The sequence below is a fragment of the Malaya genurostris genome, chromosome 2 (assembly GCF_030247185.1).
Source record: "Malaya genurostris strain Urasoe2022 chromosome 2, Malgen_1.1, whole genome shotgun sequence".
NCBI lineage: Eukaryota > Metazoa > Arthropoda > Insecta > Diptera > Culicidae > Malaya > Malaya genurostris.
The window spans coordinates 111,417,940-111,434,920 of NC_080571.1; the positions used below are offsets into that span (position 1 = coordinate 111,417,940).

General features: G+C 36.5%; 1 protein-coding gene across 1 annotated transcript; it reads right to left on the reverse strand.

Annotated features, from left to right (window-relative positions):
- Window positions 1–7,429: 7,429 nt before the first annotated feature.
- On the reverse strand, window positions 7,430–8,217 carry LOC131428768 (uncharacterized). The gene is made up of 4 exons (XM_058592812.1): window positions 8,074–8,217; window positions 7,861–8,012; window positions 7,693–7,800; window positions 7,430–7,589 (listed from the first exon to the last, which is right to left on the reverse strand). Exons 1-4 carry the CDS (start codon window positions 8,215–8,217, stop codon window positions 7,430–7,432), a joined length of 564 nt encoding a protein of 187 aa, XP_058448795.1.
- Window positions 8,218–16,981: the final 8,764 nt, after the last annotated feature.

Consider the following 16,981-nt stretch of genomic DNA (forward strand, 5'->3'; position numbering starts at 1 on the left):
AAAAATGCACTCGATTTTGTAGTCCATACCTTTTTTCTGCGTCGAAAGTTATGATGCTGGCCAGCAGTGGCATACCTAGGGGAGAAGGGGTCAACGTTTTTAGGTAGGCGAATTCCTCCAGAAAGTAAGTTTAGGAAGCTTTTATTTGTTTACTCACTAAACCAACGATGGGGACGCCTAATGAAATTTTACCTCGGGAGCAAATATTCACAGGTACGCCACTGCTGGTTAGTTGCCATATATTTGTACCTGAACCAGAGAAAGTCAGAGTCAGTAAAATCTTAGCACTAGTCATGTAATTGTCCTGTTAAAACGGATGGTTTGGATTTCACATATGGATATAAAACTTGGTCTTTGCTTTGTGTTACAATTTTATTCAAATTTGGGTATTTACATTAGAAAATGACAACAAAAATGTTTTTGACCAATCAGATTTTCGATAATTAAAGGCATTACAATGATAAACAACTCCTGAAACATTGTGTTCATCCTATTTCTACTAAAGCTAAATGCTGAACCATTTTTCTATGTGTCCGGTTTTGCACGATACGCTTTGTGCGATGATACTTTCAATTTATGTGTTTGGAATTTTGCGTGCCTTATTTTGACACTGAATTTGACCTTAATATTCGTTCATACCAAACATTTTGAAAATCTCCAACTGAAAATTTCATCATAAATTGCTGAACATATTTCCGATGGTTTGGCGAAGAAATTTTGTTGCTGCCTTAAATACAACAAGAGATATTCACGATTAAGTTCTACCCATTGTTGTACAGAGTAAATTTTGAAAAGGCGCCTTTTGTGAAGTAAGTCATATTCACGACAAAAAGAAGATTTTAATAATAATTAAAATAGGAAAATCGATGTTTTTTCGGGAGCGCATATTGGCGATAATTAAATTACAAAACAAAACTTTTAAAAAGGTTTGAATCTAACTCATACCTAACTTTTTGTTGATAATTTATTTTTTTTTAAAGATATTCACCCTCATTCTTGTTTACGGCCGTATGCGATACGTTCGAAAGTATATCAAATTCGTATTCCCGTTTACGTTCGAATCAATCACAATTTTAAACATCGCACATGCATAAAAACAACGCACATCCAACTTTAAACTATCAGTTCTGGTACAGATTTTAGTTGTAATTAAAAATCTTTGCTATCATTTGTTATTTGACTTGTTTTTTTCGCTGACTTTGTATCGTCATGCTTGCTTACGTCCGTATCGACTATTCGGCGAACACATGCTTTCGAACGAATGCGAACAAGCCATTCTTGTTTTCACTCGAACCTGTACGTACGCGATTCCTGTGCAAAAGAACGATCGGCAGCGCATGTAGTTGTTTTTAGGAAGATTCCAAGCATCAAGGAAGTGACGAATGCTACATAATAACGTACTCAGGACTAATTTTATTCAACTCGGTTAATGAAATTTTCAAATTAAACTTCGTGCAAAGTAAAAAAAAGCAGTCCGATCAGTATTATCTGCGAAAAATATGTTGCATTTTTCTTGCAATTTAGTCATGTTTTCTATAGTCTTCATATTTATCACATTGGTAAAACCATGCATTTAATATAAAATAAAGCATACTTGCCCATGGCGTATTTTCCAGTACCTAATGGATGTAAAATTTGATGCGTAAAAACTTGGAACCGCGCATATATTCAAAAGCTCGCCAGAAAAAAACAGCATTTTACTATACTGCTATGCTTTCTAAATGTTTTCTGCAATACACAAATTTATGATTTGATTGCAAATCACCTTTAGACTTGAAAATAAATTTGTTAGAAATCGGTTAAACTTTTTTCAATGTGTTCGCACGATTGATTCGCAACATAAAACTGACGAATCGAAACCACGTCATTTCGTCTATTCGTCCGTAAACGAGAATGGGACTTTCCGTTCGTACGAATGATGTTCGAATACACGTATCGTTTGAAGTTAAACTGCCATACATTTTAGCGTTTCGCATATGGATAATCACAAGAATTGGACTGATTTCATCAAGGCTTAGCATTTATTTGAAGAAGTTTACTGATATTTGAATTTTTTGTGGCAAACGAGTCGCGTTCAAATTCATTCGAGTGAAAACAAGAATGGCTTATTCGTATTCGTTCGAAAGTACCCGTTCGTCGTACTGCCGATACGGACGTAAACAAGAATGAGGGTGATTTTTATTCAGGCCTATTCGCGCACAAGCTTTACGTGGCCGAATTAGCCGATTTTTTGAATGAAGAATTTTTCGAAGTGGATCTCGTTGTCACTCTTTTTCTAGGAGGAGAAGAGCTTCCATTTCCCTCCTGCGAGGTTTGAGGGGCACTTTGTTCGTGGCTCGTCTCGTCATCCATTGCCTCGTCGGTTGTATTGCTGTTGGTGTCCGTCTTCGTTTCGTTTTCCTTGTTGTTCGTAGTCTTGAGCTAGTTGCTTTAGATGCGCCTTGTTGTACATTGGTTGCAGTTGCTGGTTGGTTTGATGGTGAAACATGAGTACTGCGCTCACTAGTTTTCGATGTTGAACGGTTGACCTTATCTTTGGTTGAAGATGTCTTTTTCGCAGTTTCAGTGCAAGGTTTACCGTAGTGTGCAGGTTGTTCACAAAACTGACATGTAACCAGCTAATATTCATAAGTAATCAACGTTTTACACGGACGTGTCCCACCTTGACCACAAATGATGTAAGATGGAATTGCCTTACGTAGTTGCATACGCACAACTCGCACGCCGGTTACGGGAAAAAAGTTCCGCCATGGATGGAAAGGATTTCACCGTACTGCGACATATTCTCCCGAACGAACTTATCGGTGGCCTGCGGGGGAAGGTCATGCACGCGTACTTCTATGGTATTGTCCACCATGTGCACAGGGATTTTGTATTTAATGTTGTCACACTCAACGCTGTGCACCTCGGTGTTAACCGAAGCGAATGCAAGTGCATCGCTTTCACGTTTAAACATAATGTACACACAGTCAGACGCCTTGTTGAATTGAATCTCACTTCATTATTAGCGTCTAGATGCATTCGTTCTTTAAGTAAGATTTCAATTTCATTTGCTGCTGGTCTAACTTTGCAACGCTTGAAATCTATACAAATTGAATTCGGTCTTGTAGGCCAAGTTTCAGACTTTGTTAAATCGTATTTGACCATTCCATACACTCTATTGTTCACTGACGTATTGTTTTTGTTTTATGTTGTTACGACCGTAAACGATTTTCGACTGTGTCGGGTGAAATGCGAGCACGAACTGATAATTTATTGTTAATAATTATTGTTAATTTAAATACATTGAGGAGCTCAGAAGCAAACGTTATGTAAACAATGTTTGCCTTTTTCATATAGAAAGGCGATGCAATCAGTGTGAAAACCGAGACCGGAACTGAGCAAATGTCTGCGTATGTAAGTAACAAAAATATGCACTCACTTTCCTCGGATATGGATGAAACGATTTTCACAAACTTAGATTCAAATCAAAGGTCTTATAGTTGCCTAATAATATATAGAACATTTTATCCGAATCCGACTTTCGGTTCCGGAACTCAAGCGTAATAAGTGAAAAATTACCAATTTCATGAGTATATTTTCACGAACGAAGGTCAAAAATAGCTACAAATCCCATACTAATGGTTCCACAGCCTGCTATTGAATTTCATCCTGATCCGATTTCCGGTTTCGTAGATACAGGGCGATATGCACACAAAAAAATGGAAAAAATGTGCACTCACTTTTTTCAGAGAAGGCTGAACCGATTTTCACAAACTTAGATTCAAATGAGAAGTCTTATGATCCAATGGCCTGTTATTGAATTTCATATTGATCCGACTTCCGGTTTCGGAGTTACAGGGTAATATGTGAAAATTAGAGGAAAAATGTGCACTCAAAAAAACTCGGGAACGGCTTAAATGCACTCGGAAACGTCTTAACCGATTTTCACAAACTAAGATTCAAATAAAAGGTCTTCCTAAAAATTTCCAAAACATTTTATTCAGATCCAACTCACGGTACCGAAACTAAAGCGTGATAAACATATACAAATCCCATAAAACTGTCTGATAAATTCTTCTAGTTTGCAGAACTTGTTAGTTTGTTAGTTAATGCGGCACTACTGGTCGTCAAATGGTTAGATAATTAATTCTTCACAAGTTCCTATCTCATGCCTCCCTGAGCGTCTATGATGACATTGAGTAAATAGAACGGCGTCGACTGGGTGCTATCACCTTCTGCGTTAGTAGCAGAATGAGAGGGTGCGAAATGACTTTTAGGTTGAAGCCCATCCTAAAGTGCAATATTTATCATAGTATATTGCAACATGTGGTTCTGTTGTTTGTTGTATTATTTGTTATATACTGAATTGAATTATATTCCATTTTATTATATATTGTTGTTATTATTATTATTATTATTATTATTATTATCATTATTATTTTTATTATTTTTATTATTATTATTATTATTATTATTATTATTATTATTATTATTATTATTATTATTATTATAACTTACACTGCGACATCAACTGTTATATATTGTACCATACCATATTACTTCATATATTATAATTTGTTATGTTATATTATGTTGTATGGTATTATACTGCATTGCATTATATCATATTATATTGTATTATATTATATTATTTTATATTATGTTATATCACAGAGAACAGATATCCAACAGACATTCATGCATGCAAAATCGTGTGCAACGGTGACTTTAAACGGATTTTCACTTGTTTGATTTACACAGCTTTTTAAAAAGGTTGTACTAGCTTGGATGTCTGTTCTCTGTAGTTATATTATATTATATCATGTTATAATGAATTATATTATGTTATATTATATTATATTACGTTATATTTTATTATATTATATTAAATTATGTTACATTGTATTGTATTATATTATATTTTTTTATATTAATTTATATTATATTATATTATATTGTATTATGCTCAATTATATCGACAACGGGGAGGGGCAGGGAGTGCATCAGGGTATCTTACAAGTGAATGACTGGATGATGGAGTGGATTGCCAACCTGAGTCACATGGAGGAAGCTTTGTGTTTCTCCCTGAAGGTCTGAAATGAGTAAGACGCACCCTTCTAACAAACAAACCATCAGGCGGGTATAAGCTGGTACAGCGAAATTCTTTATTATATGGCCGGATATTCTTGCTGGAAGGCGCCGGGTTCTTAAAACCCATTTTGGTCTTCTTAAGAGCACTTATATGAAAGCTATCTGATAATCAAATTCGGATCTACTGTAAGTCTACCCGCATACACTAGTAATGCCTTGAACTGATGGTGGCTTCACACATACATACATACATGCATACATAAAAACTTAATACGGCACTACTAGTCTCCAATTTTTCTGTTCCGGAAAGTAGTGAAGAAAAACTCCAAAAATAGAAATCACTCCGATTTCTCAGCGATGTCTGAACCGATTTTCACAAATCATGGTCAAGCGTGTGTCAAGTTCCGGTTCCGCAGTTATAGGGCGACGAGTGCCAAAGTTTTCAACTGCCATACTGAATCACAATACGTACAACACCGGTGCGTGCAATGTAAAATAAGAAAACACAGCACGAACGATGCGTGCTTTGTTCTATTTCGTACACGCTATAAAGAAAACGAAACGGTTACGGATGTCTGCAACTAGTGTGTGATATTGGTAAAAGACGGTGCTGTAGTTGATAAGCTATTTTATGATAAGTGCTAGCAATTTAGCTATTTTATGATAAGTGCGACCGGAAGAATAAAATAATGTTAATGAATTGTAATTTATTTGAAAAAATAAACATACATTGGAATTTACAGCTTCGCTATGTAATGCAATTTTCACAGACGGTAGTGCAGTAATACCGTGCCATTGGTGTAGTAGTGATCTCAATTATAACAATAATAATAATCCTATTACATGTTTTATGCTGCTGATTCTACCTATTTAGCTTGACTTACATATTTAAAAGTAACAGAAACGCAGGTTCGCTTCGTTGGTTAGATTTCGTTTAATTGATTTAATCGAAATAGAGCATGAAATAGTGAGTCTAGGTTGCCAATTTGTAGGTCATATTTGTTACTGGTTATTCCGATCATCTGAATCCGACTTCGGAAGTACTGAAAATCAAAAACTGCAAAAAGGATTTCACTCACTTTTCTTCAGGATGGTCAAATCGATTTTCACAAACTTATAGGTTCAAAGGAAAAGTCTTACAGTTTCATATGGAATTTCAATTTTTTTTGTGAAAACTACAGGGTAAACAGGATTTGTAGTTTTGATTAGATTAAGTCCGAACAAACTTTCCTATTTCTATTCAATGAACAGTTGTTTTTGAGAATTCCACAGTAATATTTATGTTGTTATAAGTAATATGAGAAAGGCATCATTACACCACTAGGTGGATTGAAACAGGTTTATGAGGAAGTTTTCAGTAACTCTTTGAATTCATATCCATTTTAATCTATAAAAATATCTATAAAAATCGGTCAAGTCATATCTAATAATTTCCTGACAATGAGTTCCATTTCAGTGTCTTTTAACTATTACTTCTGGTGGGTTCGGAATCGGAAACTGGGGACCGGTAGAGCCAAAGTGAGTTTTTTTGGCCATCAGCTAACAAGTCCTGTTGACTAGACACGTGTACTGGCCAGTTCCAAGGAAAAACTGCGTTATAAAAAATCACTTATAAAAGCACACTTTTGAAAATTATTTTTTTCTACTTGTCACCCTGTAACTCGTCGGATCCAAATAAAATTCAATAGCCGTGTGTCTAGATTATTTGTCCTTTTATTTGAACGTAAATGAGCAAAAATGCTGAGATAATTGAATGATATTAGTTTCATACTTTTACCCACACCACCCACCAATTCCTGTGGGATTATAATGTTTTCAAACGGTAAAAATTAGTCCACCTCCGAAAAAATAAAACATTTTTTATCTCATACACACATACACGTACTCGCGCAAATACATTGTGTGATCTCGACGAACTAATTCGAATGGTATGTTACACTCTAAAGTTAACTCCTTCTGGAAACGTGGCGTCTTGTCCAACATAGTTTTGGAAATTCTAAAGTTGATGAAGCATTTATCGATAGACATCCATTTATTGTACTTTGATTCACCTAATTATTACTAGATTGATAAATGAGCAACTAACTAAATAATAGTTAAGCATAGTTAAACAGGGAATAATTTGTTAAAGAAAACATCAATTTTTGAAAATTTACTTAAATTTATTACCAATTCTGAACACGAATAACATTTTTCATTAAGAATAGAGAATTGTATAGAGATCCAACTGAGTAGCATTTCGTCTTATTCGCCTGAAATTTGTTCCTTAGCTTCATTTAGTATAACACTCAAAAAATCCGAGAATAGTGCTGCCAGTTTCGGAAAACGGACACGGGAACATACTTATGACTTATGATCATCGCACTTCACTGCCTTCCGGTATTTCCAGTTGCCTTATCGGACAATGGCGTTCCAACTCCTCGCAATCGGTAGATTTAAGATATGGAAAGTATACTTCATCGCCTTGGGGTAAACTATTAGAACCGGTGGAACTAACGTCAGTTGGTGCGGGATGTCTGTACACATAGGGGTGAGTATTAGCATAATTCGTTTTAGATTAGTACAATACGCACAGTTCCGAACGAAATTAGTTAGCATAGAACAGAAAGTGTTACTTACGCAAATATTTTTTTGAAAAGTTTGAATATGAATCCACTGTCCGGCGTAATGGTATTGGAGATCTCGCAAAAGGTTCGCAAAATACATGCTCTTCCATCAAATCCGTGTCTGTAAATCATGCATTAGAAACTCCGGAAAGGTTGCAAATGTGAAATACGAAACACTCACGTTTGAAGCATTTCCTCGATCGTGTTGTGTAGGTCACGTTTGGTAATCCTTAGCCCAGGTGGATTGTTGAATTCAATATTGATACGGTAACCAATACCTTGCGCCCAAATGTTTGTGGTGTCCACCATTCTATCTTTGATATTCACACGACACTGTGGATAAAGAGAACCCAAAATAAAATCAATAGTATCCATTGAGCGTAATCACGCTTACAAATCCTCTGGAAATATCACGGAAAATTAAATATCGCTTCCGACGGTTAAGTACTTGTGTAGAATTACTGTAATTACTGCTGTCACTTGAACCGAATACGGTCGCCGTTATTGCGGCAACGAAAATACACCACGCCAGATTCATTGTCCCGTTCACTTCACCGAATGCGTTCAAATCTTTGGAGCTGAATTTGGAGTCTGGTTGGGACAGTCGAACTGTATTCCTAGGGAAAAAGTAAAACTATGTTTGTTTACCGGTGTAATTAACACGATTTCATTTCGATTGCCTTCTTCTGTGCGTGAGAATTTCGATCTCACTTTCTAGCAACTTGACCGGGATTTGGAAGCAATCGATATTTACATTCAATTATATTAGAAATGGCACAGTTTAGTTTTAGTTATATTTCGCCACTGTCTTCCGAACAGTTGTAGTTGAAGCAGTGACAGTATGGAAATGCAAATTTAGAAAGACATGATCTAGTTGACCGCAATCCGGATGTCATCTGAATTGGTACGATGGGCTTCCATCTCTTGTTTAAACACGCAAAGAAACAGAATCATATCTTTGATGTATTAGATTTTTCATAACAGTCACTCTATGGACAAAATGCTTCACTTTCGATTCAGCGGTATGAATATTATTTTATATATTTATAACGATTATAAAAACAAAATGTACACACTTAAAAAAAGCCCTGTGATTTTACATCTTATTAGATGCACATAAATGGAGCGTCTCAGTTCACGCTAATTTACGTGGCAGAACCTTTAATATTGTGTCTAAAACTCCAAGACATGAAATTCATTCACGGGCAAAATTCCGATTCTTGAAATGAGCAAAACGAGTCATGATTTGGGGAAAATAATATATTTTTTTCATGTTATGATAATACACCATGATTAAAATTTCTCGGATCATGATCCATTCGGACTGATTTCTAAGAAATTTTAACGTAACGCACTTGAAGTTGTTCGGTATAACTTCAGGCGTGTTTCTGCTACGATGGTAATTTTTGCGACATAAATTCAGGCGTTATGTGTGATTTTTGCAACGATGGTCATTTTTGCAGTATAAATTCAGTGAAAAGCATGACGAACTTCTTTTAAAATGAAAATATTCTGTTTTTGAAAAACGACGACGCAAGAGATAACGTGTTTACTTGCGTTCATTACTTCAGTTTTGATTTTGTGTTTCAGAATTTAAGGTGAAATGTAGCGTCATAAAATGCGCGCAAAATTTTATCCGCTTCAGTTGAACGAACCGTCGCACAAAGCATACCAAGAAAAACGGACACATAGAAACAAGAACTTTCTTCAATGATTGAGCGCAGTGGGCTTACCTCTCATTATATTGGCTTGTAAAAAAGACTGGACATAATGGATTTTTGAATCCTTCACACTTTGAATATATGCTAATTCAATCGTTATTGTTATTGATTACTCTTACACTAGAGCTATAAATCATGAGTAATTATGAATGACTAACATGAGGTTATATGTATATGTATTGACCAACTTGCTAACCATGAATATACCTGTTGTTTATCAATGTTTATCACATTGTTTGTATCACGATAACACTTGGTTTGTATTTCATTCAGTAGCTTGTCAATGATGAAGTTATAGTTTTGCTATAAAAATTGCTACAATCTAAAATAATACCTGTTATACGATATCACACAGCCAGGCTTTTTTGCTTCAGCAACATCAATGCATTGAACTCAACAGAATTGGACATTATTAGCATTATAAATGACAGTTACTTAGAAAATAAACAATTTCTTACAATACCCATTTTATTGTATTCAACTCGTTTTTATTTCAACACAAAACCCAATGCTGCATAAATTCGCGTCATAATTTTATATGTAATTTCTGCTCACGATATAATGCCACCGTGCCCACCGTGCATTTCTCACACCACCTCAATACGAAGCAGCAGCGCGCAAGCAATAAAAAAATGCGGAAAAGTTTATGTAAACTTTTTCAAATATCGGTGGTTTTAGCTAAAGTTTTATAATTTTGAGTTGCATTTTCAGATTCTTTGTAAAATTCTACTACAAACACTACTTTTCAGTTCTAAAATCATCCCCGTGGAACGGAACAATAACCGTTTGTACATTTCAAAAACCAATTACGGCTCGGCAAAGCAAAATTTCAAAATTCTAAGAATACTTAGTTATGATAAATTTGATTTCGAAAACTTAAGTGTTTTTGGTTTTTCGAAAATCGGTCTAGTTTTTGAATAATTGATCAAAAACGCGATTTTCGTATTCCGCTACATTTCACCTTAAGGTGAAATGTAGCGTCATAATTTGCGCACAAAATTTCATCCGCTTCAGTTGAACGAACCGTCGCACAAAGCATAACAAGAAAAACCGACACATAGAAACCAGAACTTTTTACAGTGATTGAGCGCAGTGGGCTTACCTCTCGTTATGTTGGCTTGTAAAAGAGACTGGACGTAATGGATTTTTGAATCCTTCACATTTTGAATATACGCTAATTCAATCGTTATTGTTAGTGATTACTCTTAAACTACAGCTATGAATAATTAGTAATTATGAATGACTAACATGAGGTTACATGTACATGTATTGACTAACTTGCTAACCATGTATATGCCTGAGTTTAGTAGCAGGCATGGATTCTTCTTCAAAAGAACGATTGAATTCAATAGTATGTCAAGGTTGAAGTTTTAGTTTTGCTATAAAAATTGCTACAATCTAAAATTATACCTATTATACGATTATTACACAGCCAAGCATTATTGCTTCAGCAACATCAATGCATTGAGCTCAACCGAGTTGGACATTTTTAGCATTATATATGACAGTTACTTAGAAAATAAACGATTTCTTACAACACCCATTTTTTGTGTTCAACTCGTTTCCATTTCAACACAAAATCCAATGCTGCATAAATTCGCGTCATTATTTGATATGTAATTTTTGCTCACGATATAATGCCACCGAGTTCACCGTGCATTTCTCACACCACCTCAATACGAAGCAGCAGCGACCGGCTGCTCGGCCATCCATGGAAGTTGACCATCAATGTTAACTTCCCTCTCTGAGCAGCCTAGATAGCCGTGTAGTGTCGGTAGCGGTTTCCCAACTGGCTAAGAATAACGCTACGGTCCACCTGTACCGGTGGTATAAGTCCACCAAACAGGTAAGCCGTGTGGCATCCGGCGGAATTATTTTTTACCAAGAATTGATCCATTGGTTTCCTGTTCCATGTCGTAAAAGGCCACAAAAATAGGAACTCTCAAGTCAAGGTGTATTTCCGTGCCGATGGCTGAATGGCTGCAGGAGGTTAAACATTGCAGTCGTGAACGGAATATCTTGGGTTTTTCCCTTACTGGATACACGCAATGCTTAGCAATCAACTTCTTTGATCATCGCTTCGGCAGGCCAGAGATTAGAAAGCTGAGTGTCTGTGGGTGTCCTCAAGGTGGTGTACTATCCCCACTTTTATGGAACCTAGTCGCTGATGGTTTGTTAAGGAAACTTAATAACCTTGGATTTCCGACTTATGGTTTTGCCGACGATTATCATATATTGATGACCGGTATAAGCATTAACACTCTCTTTGATATAATGCAACAAACCCTGCGATCTGTTGAACAATGGTGTTGTCAGGGTGGATTATCTGTAAATCCGGGTAAAACATCAATGGTGCTTTTCACTCATCGTAGGATAATCACAGGAGCTCGTCCGTTACAGTTCTTCGGTTCAGAGGTTACTGTGGTCGATCAAGTTAAATACGTCGGGATTATTCTTGACTCAAAACTGAATTGGTCTGCTCACATTGATTTCAGGATTAAAAGAGCTTGCATGGCTTTCGGCCAATGCAGACGAACTTTTGGAAAATCATGGCGACCCAAACCCAGATATATTCATTGGATCTACACAACTATTGTTAGACCAATTTTAGCATATGGATGTCTTGTATGGTGGCAGAAAGGATAAGTCGCGACAGTTCAGTAAAAGCTAAATCATCTCCAAAGGATGGTCCTAATGGCAATGACAGGAGCATTCACGACAACTCCTACTGCTGCTCTAGAGGCGCTACTGTGCATTAAACCACTACATGTGTTCCTAAAACAAGAAGCATTATCTTGTGCATACCGTCTTAGGGTTACAGGGCTTTGGAACAGTAACCCATTAGATTATGCTACCAGCCACACTCGCTTGTGCTCTCAAATGGTTACGTGGGATGAGTATTTACTCGCTCCTAGTGACCTAACTCTCACATGCAGTTTTCCTTTCAAAACATTCAATGTGAGCTATCCTCTTCGTTGGGAATGGTTGTCTGGTTGTCTGTAACGACAACTTGATGAACACATAGTTTGTTATACGGACGGTTCTCTGTTGAATGGTCGTGCTGGTGCTGGTGTCTACTGTCGTGAAATGAGGCTAGAGCAGTCTCATTGCCTTGGTAGATACTGTACTGTGTTCCAAGCAGAAATTTACGCAATTCTGTGTGGAGTACAATCGGCACTTCAGCAGAGGATCTGTGGTAAACGAATTTATTTTTGTTCCGACAGTCAGGCAGCCTTAAAAGCACTCAGTTCGAATGACTCACGGTCGAATCTAGTGATCGCATGTCGAACTCAAATTGAAGACCTCAGCAATTCAAATGCTGTTTACTTCTTATGGGTACCCGGCCACTCTGGTATTACTGGAAATGAATGAGCTGATGAGTTAGCTAGAGCTGGTGCAACGAATGATTTCGTTGGTCCTGAACCAGCTTTACCACTTTCAAATAGTTGGATAAAGCACAAGATTCGTTCTTGGGCTGCGTCCAAACATGCCAGCTACTGGCGCAGCTTGCAAACTTGCGCTCAGACAAAAGCATTTCTACCAGATTTAAATCTGAAAATGTCAAAGTGTCTACTGCATTTCTCCAAGTATCATTGAAGTATTCTGGTCAGAGCTCTGACTGGACATTGCAAACTCAATTATCACATGGCTACTATTCAACGTGCTGAGTATTATTCGTGTGATTTGTGTGAATGCGATTATGGTACTTCATATCATCTGATATGTAACTGTCCCGCATTGACGCAGCTACGTATCCGGGTTTTTGGTTCTCCATACATGGTTGAGTCTGTGTATGCGGAGCTAAATTTGAAGGATATTCTCTCGTTTCTCACCCAATGTGGTAAGACGCTATAGTCAGAGGGGTTCATCGTTCTTCCTGGATTGAATGAATCCCTTCTGTATTCACCTTAAATAGGGTTTAGCAGATTGTTTGGCATCCTTTAGGGGGTACCGAATTTACTTCTGATCGTACATACTGCGAATCGTTCTGCATTCTTCCGGGAGTGCAGAATGGTGTCGCTTTTGTAAGATCTCTAAATCCTCTCGGGGGTTGGAGGTTTTATTAACAGCAGACTGTTCGGGACCTCGTAGAGGTTCAGAATTTCCTTCTGCTTCCACTAAATGTGATCCTCAGCAGATTGTTCAGCATCCCCTAGGGGTGCAGAATTTACTTCTGCTTTTATGTGTTTTTGTGTCGTCAATTTTCCCCATCCTCCTAGTCCAACCCTTACCATTTCCTTTCAATCCTTCCCTCTTATATATCGGGAAAATGATGCTAAAAACAAATTGATGGCAAGGCACAAATCTCCAAATATCAAGGGGAACGTGCCATTTGAGCCAATTTGTTCTGATTCCTGATACTTAGAAAATAAACGATTTCTTACAACACCCATTTTTTGTGTTCAACTCGTTTCCATTTCAACACAAAATCCAATGCTGCATAAATTCGCGTCATTATTTGATATGTAATTTTTGCTCACGATATAATGCCACCGAGTTCACCGTGCATTTCTCACACCACCTCAATACGAAGCAGCAGCGCGCAAGCAATAAAAAAAAATGCGGAAAAGTTTATGTAAACTTTTTCAAATTTCGGTTGTTTTAGCTAACATTTTATAATTTTGAGTTGCATTTTCAGATTCTTTGTGAAATTCTGCTACAAACACTACTTTTCAGTTCTAAAATCATCCCCGTGGAACGGAACAGCAACCGTTTATACATTTCAAAAACCAATTACGGCTCGGCAAAGAAAAATTTCAAAATTCTAAGAATACTTAGTTATGATAAATTTGATTTCGAAAACTTAAGTGTTTTTGGTTTTTCGAAAAACGGTCTAGTTTTTGAATAATTGATCAAAAACGCGATTTTCGCATTCCGCTACATTTCACCTTAAACACTTAAACGAACTGCATGAAAAACACGAGTGAATCAAACCTCTTAAAAAGAAATTCAAATTCTTGCAAAAAAATCGTCTTATTCATAATATTTAGGCGCATCAATACAGCTTGTGTTGTTATCTCTATGAAACAAATTAATCAAAGTGGTTGAACAAAATATTTTCCTGATTTTCGTTAGATGGTGTTCCAAATTCACAATCGAATTAAACACTAGCTCTCGGAATATTATTCTAGCAACAACGATCACATCAAATACGTAAGAATACATTCGAACAAAATGTAACTTTGATGTTTGTCAAGTGAAAAGCGTAGCCCTGCTTAGTCTCTTATGATGTCAATTTTCGGTTCATTATCTTTATTTTTATGTTATGTTTAATTCTCTATCAGTCGGTGGGTAAAACAACACGATTTTAAAATAACATGCTTCAGGATCAAGTAAACATTTTCAGTAGGTCTTGCTTTTCAATGTCTGCTTTTTGCTTCACCATTAATCTATTAATCTATCACATCACTTGATTCATTGCTCATGATTTCATGATAAGTTAAAATGATTGGTTTCATGATTTTCCAGTCATAACAGCAGTAACGGATTTCTTTCCGTGTTGAAATAAAAAAAATAGAATACTGATAGCATCCGCCGCGACTTGAACCGAGAATCATTGGATCGAAAGTACGTCTGTTAATCGGCTGAGCCACAGAAGCATGCATCTGCTTGGCTGGTAGAGATGCATTTAAATTCATACAGTCGCACCTGCTAGCAGAACGCAACTTACACTCGAAACCAGTGAAATTCAAGCTAATCTAACATTAAGTCACTACAAATGAAATTTTCCGTCATTTGACAAATTAGGTCTTTATGAATTACATCGTATGAAGGATTAAGTCACCTGTCAAATTCAATTTTTTTTGGTGTGCAATGGAAGGAGCGAAAATGTTCGTTTCCAATTGCAATTAGTTGATTACGCATAATAATAGCTGTGGTTTATATGAATTGGGTCCAATATTTAGTTTCCAATAAGATTTTATTTAAAACTAGATACTCGTGATAAATGTTGACATATTTTTGAGGTATTGAACATTGTGCATAACGAATTTTTCATCTTATTTGAAACAGATTTTTTCCTTCACACTTATACGAAAAGATTTGATCGGTACCGTAATATGTAGCCAAGCGTTGTCGTGAAGAAAAATTACAAGTTCTTGTATGCATTTTTATATATCACGCCCATAGATGCAACATTATTTTATTCAAAACATGTCGTACATATATTATGAGGTTAGTATTACCGCAGAAACTGGCGGCAATATGTTTTATAATACGGCAACCTATTTATCTTGTAATAAAGAAATACCGAAATGAATTAAGTGATGGTACCCACAAAGGATTACAATCCACTGCTATTGGAGGCAAAACAAAGTAAGCAAATTGAACAATGGATAGAACTATTAAATATATTAACTCTTCGGCGTCTCAGAAATACGTCTGGGTTAACAGGTGTACAATTTACTTCTACTCTTGAGAGTCGAGCTAACTCTTGAATTACGATCTCGTTGGCACTAAAAAGGTATCTTTCATGGGCACTGGGCCGGTTCGGATAGTAAATGGCAAACGACCTTTGCCTTTACTTTCTGACATATCAGAGACTCGGATGACTCGTATCGCCAAGATGCCTAAGTTCGACTCCTCTGGTAGAAGGTAAAAGTTTAGATACGAGAAACCTTCTGCTTACTTGAATGACCCTTGTCACGTCTCACTTTTCCGCACTTTATTCTTCACATCCTTGCTCTTCCTTGAGTACTATGGCTCAATCATTTCATATTCTTTCTCTTCTTATAATCTCTAGTTAGTTTGATATCGTTAAAAACCGAAAAAGGTAAAAATTACTGACTGACCAGAAATCATAAATAAAAAAAAGCTAAACAGTTGTGTTAGTGATGTAGCAGAGAGTACATCCAGATGTTGACAAAACAGGCAGCTTCCAATAATCCTGTTTTTCTCTACTTATCATGTTCGTATACCTCGCGTAAAAAGAGACCTCAGTGTAGTGTTAAAAAGAAGGTTCGTGCATTTGGCTATGTTAGTATTGGAATTGAATAGAATGAATATGGAAAACAGTTAAATAATATCTTCGATTTGATTCCCGAAAAATTTGGAGATGCTTTGTTGATTGAGTGAATTTGAATTTTAATGGTCGACTGGGGAAATTTCACATGCATGCATTGCTTTTAACAAATCACAAAGCTAAGGGTATATTTTTGTGTTATCTATTCACTAGGGTTGATTAATGGATCTATAACGATAACCAAAACACCATATGCAAATGCTTCAACATCGACAGCCGAACCGAATATTTATAGAAGAATCTGTTTGAATCTACCTATTGGAGAAGTCACCTAATTGATAGGATTTACAGATTGAATCGAAAGTAATAATGGATCAAGAGAGGAAAACAAAGTTTTGGTATTACATCCCTTGTGTGCAATTCGGCCTTCTGTTTCAATAGACTTGGCAGCCGATTGTTAGCGTACAGTACCATTACAAAGCTGGAGCGCTGTAATCTTACTAACACTAAGAATCCATACAACAACTGGCTTGTATGAATGATCCAACAGGTTTTGACGTTCAAATACCTCGGGGTGTGGTTTTTATTCCAAGTACACAGGGGGGAGGACACATTAGGTA

What these genes read in the sequence shown, in the direction of transcription:
- LOC131428768 (XM_058592812.1), bottom strand. Translation starts at nt 8,217, where the DNA reads ATGAATCTGGCGTGGTGTATTTTCGTTGCCGCAATAACGGCGACCGTA. An exon ending in GTGATATTTCCAGAGGATTT is followed by an intron (nt 8,013 to 8,073) that starts GTAAGCGTGATT and finishes CTTTATCCACAG; the next exon opens with TGTCGTGTGAATATCAAAGA. An exon ending in ATCGAGGAAATGCTTCAAAC is followed by an intron (nt 7,801 to 7,860) that starts GTGAGTGTTTCG and finishes CATGATTTACAG; the next exon opens with ACACGGATTTGATGGAAGAG.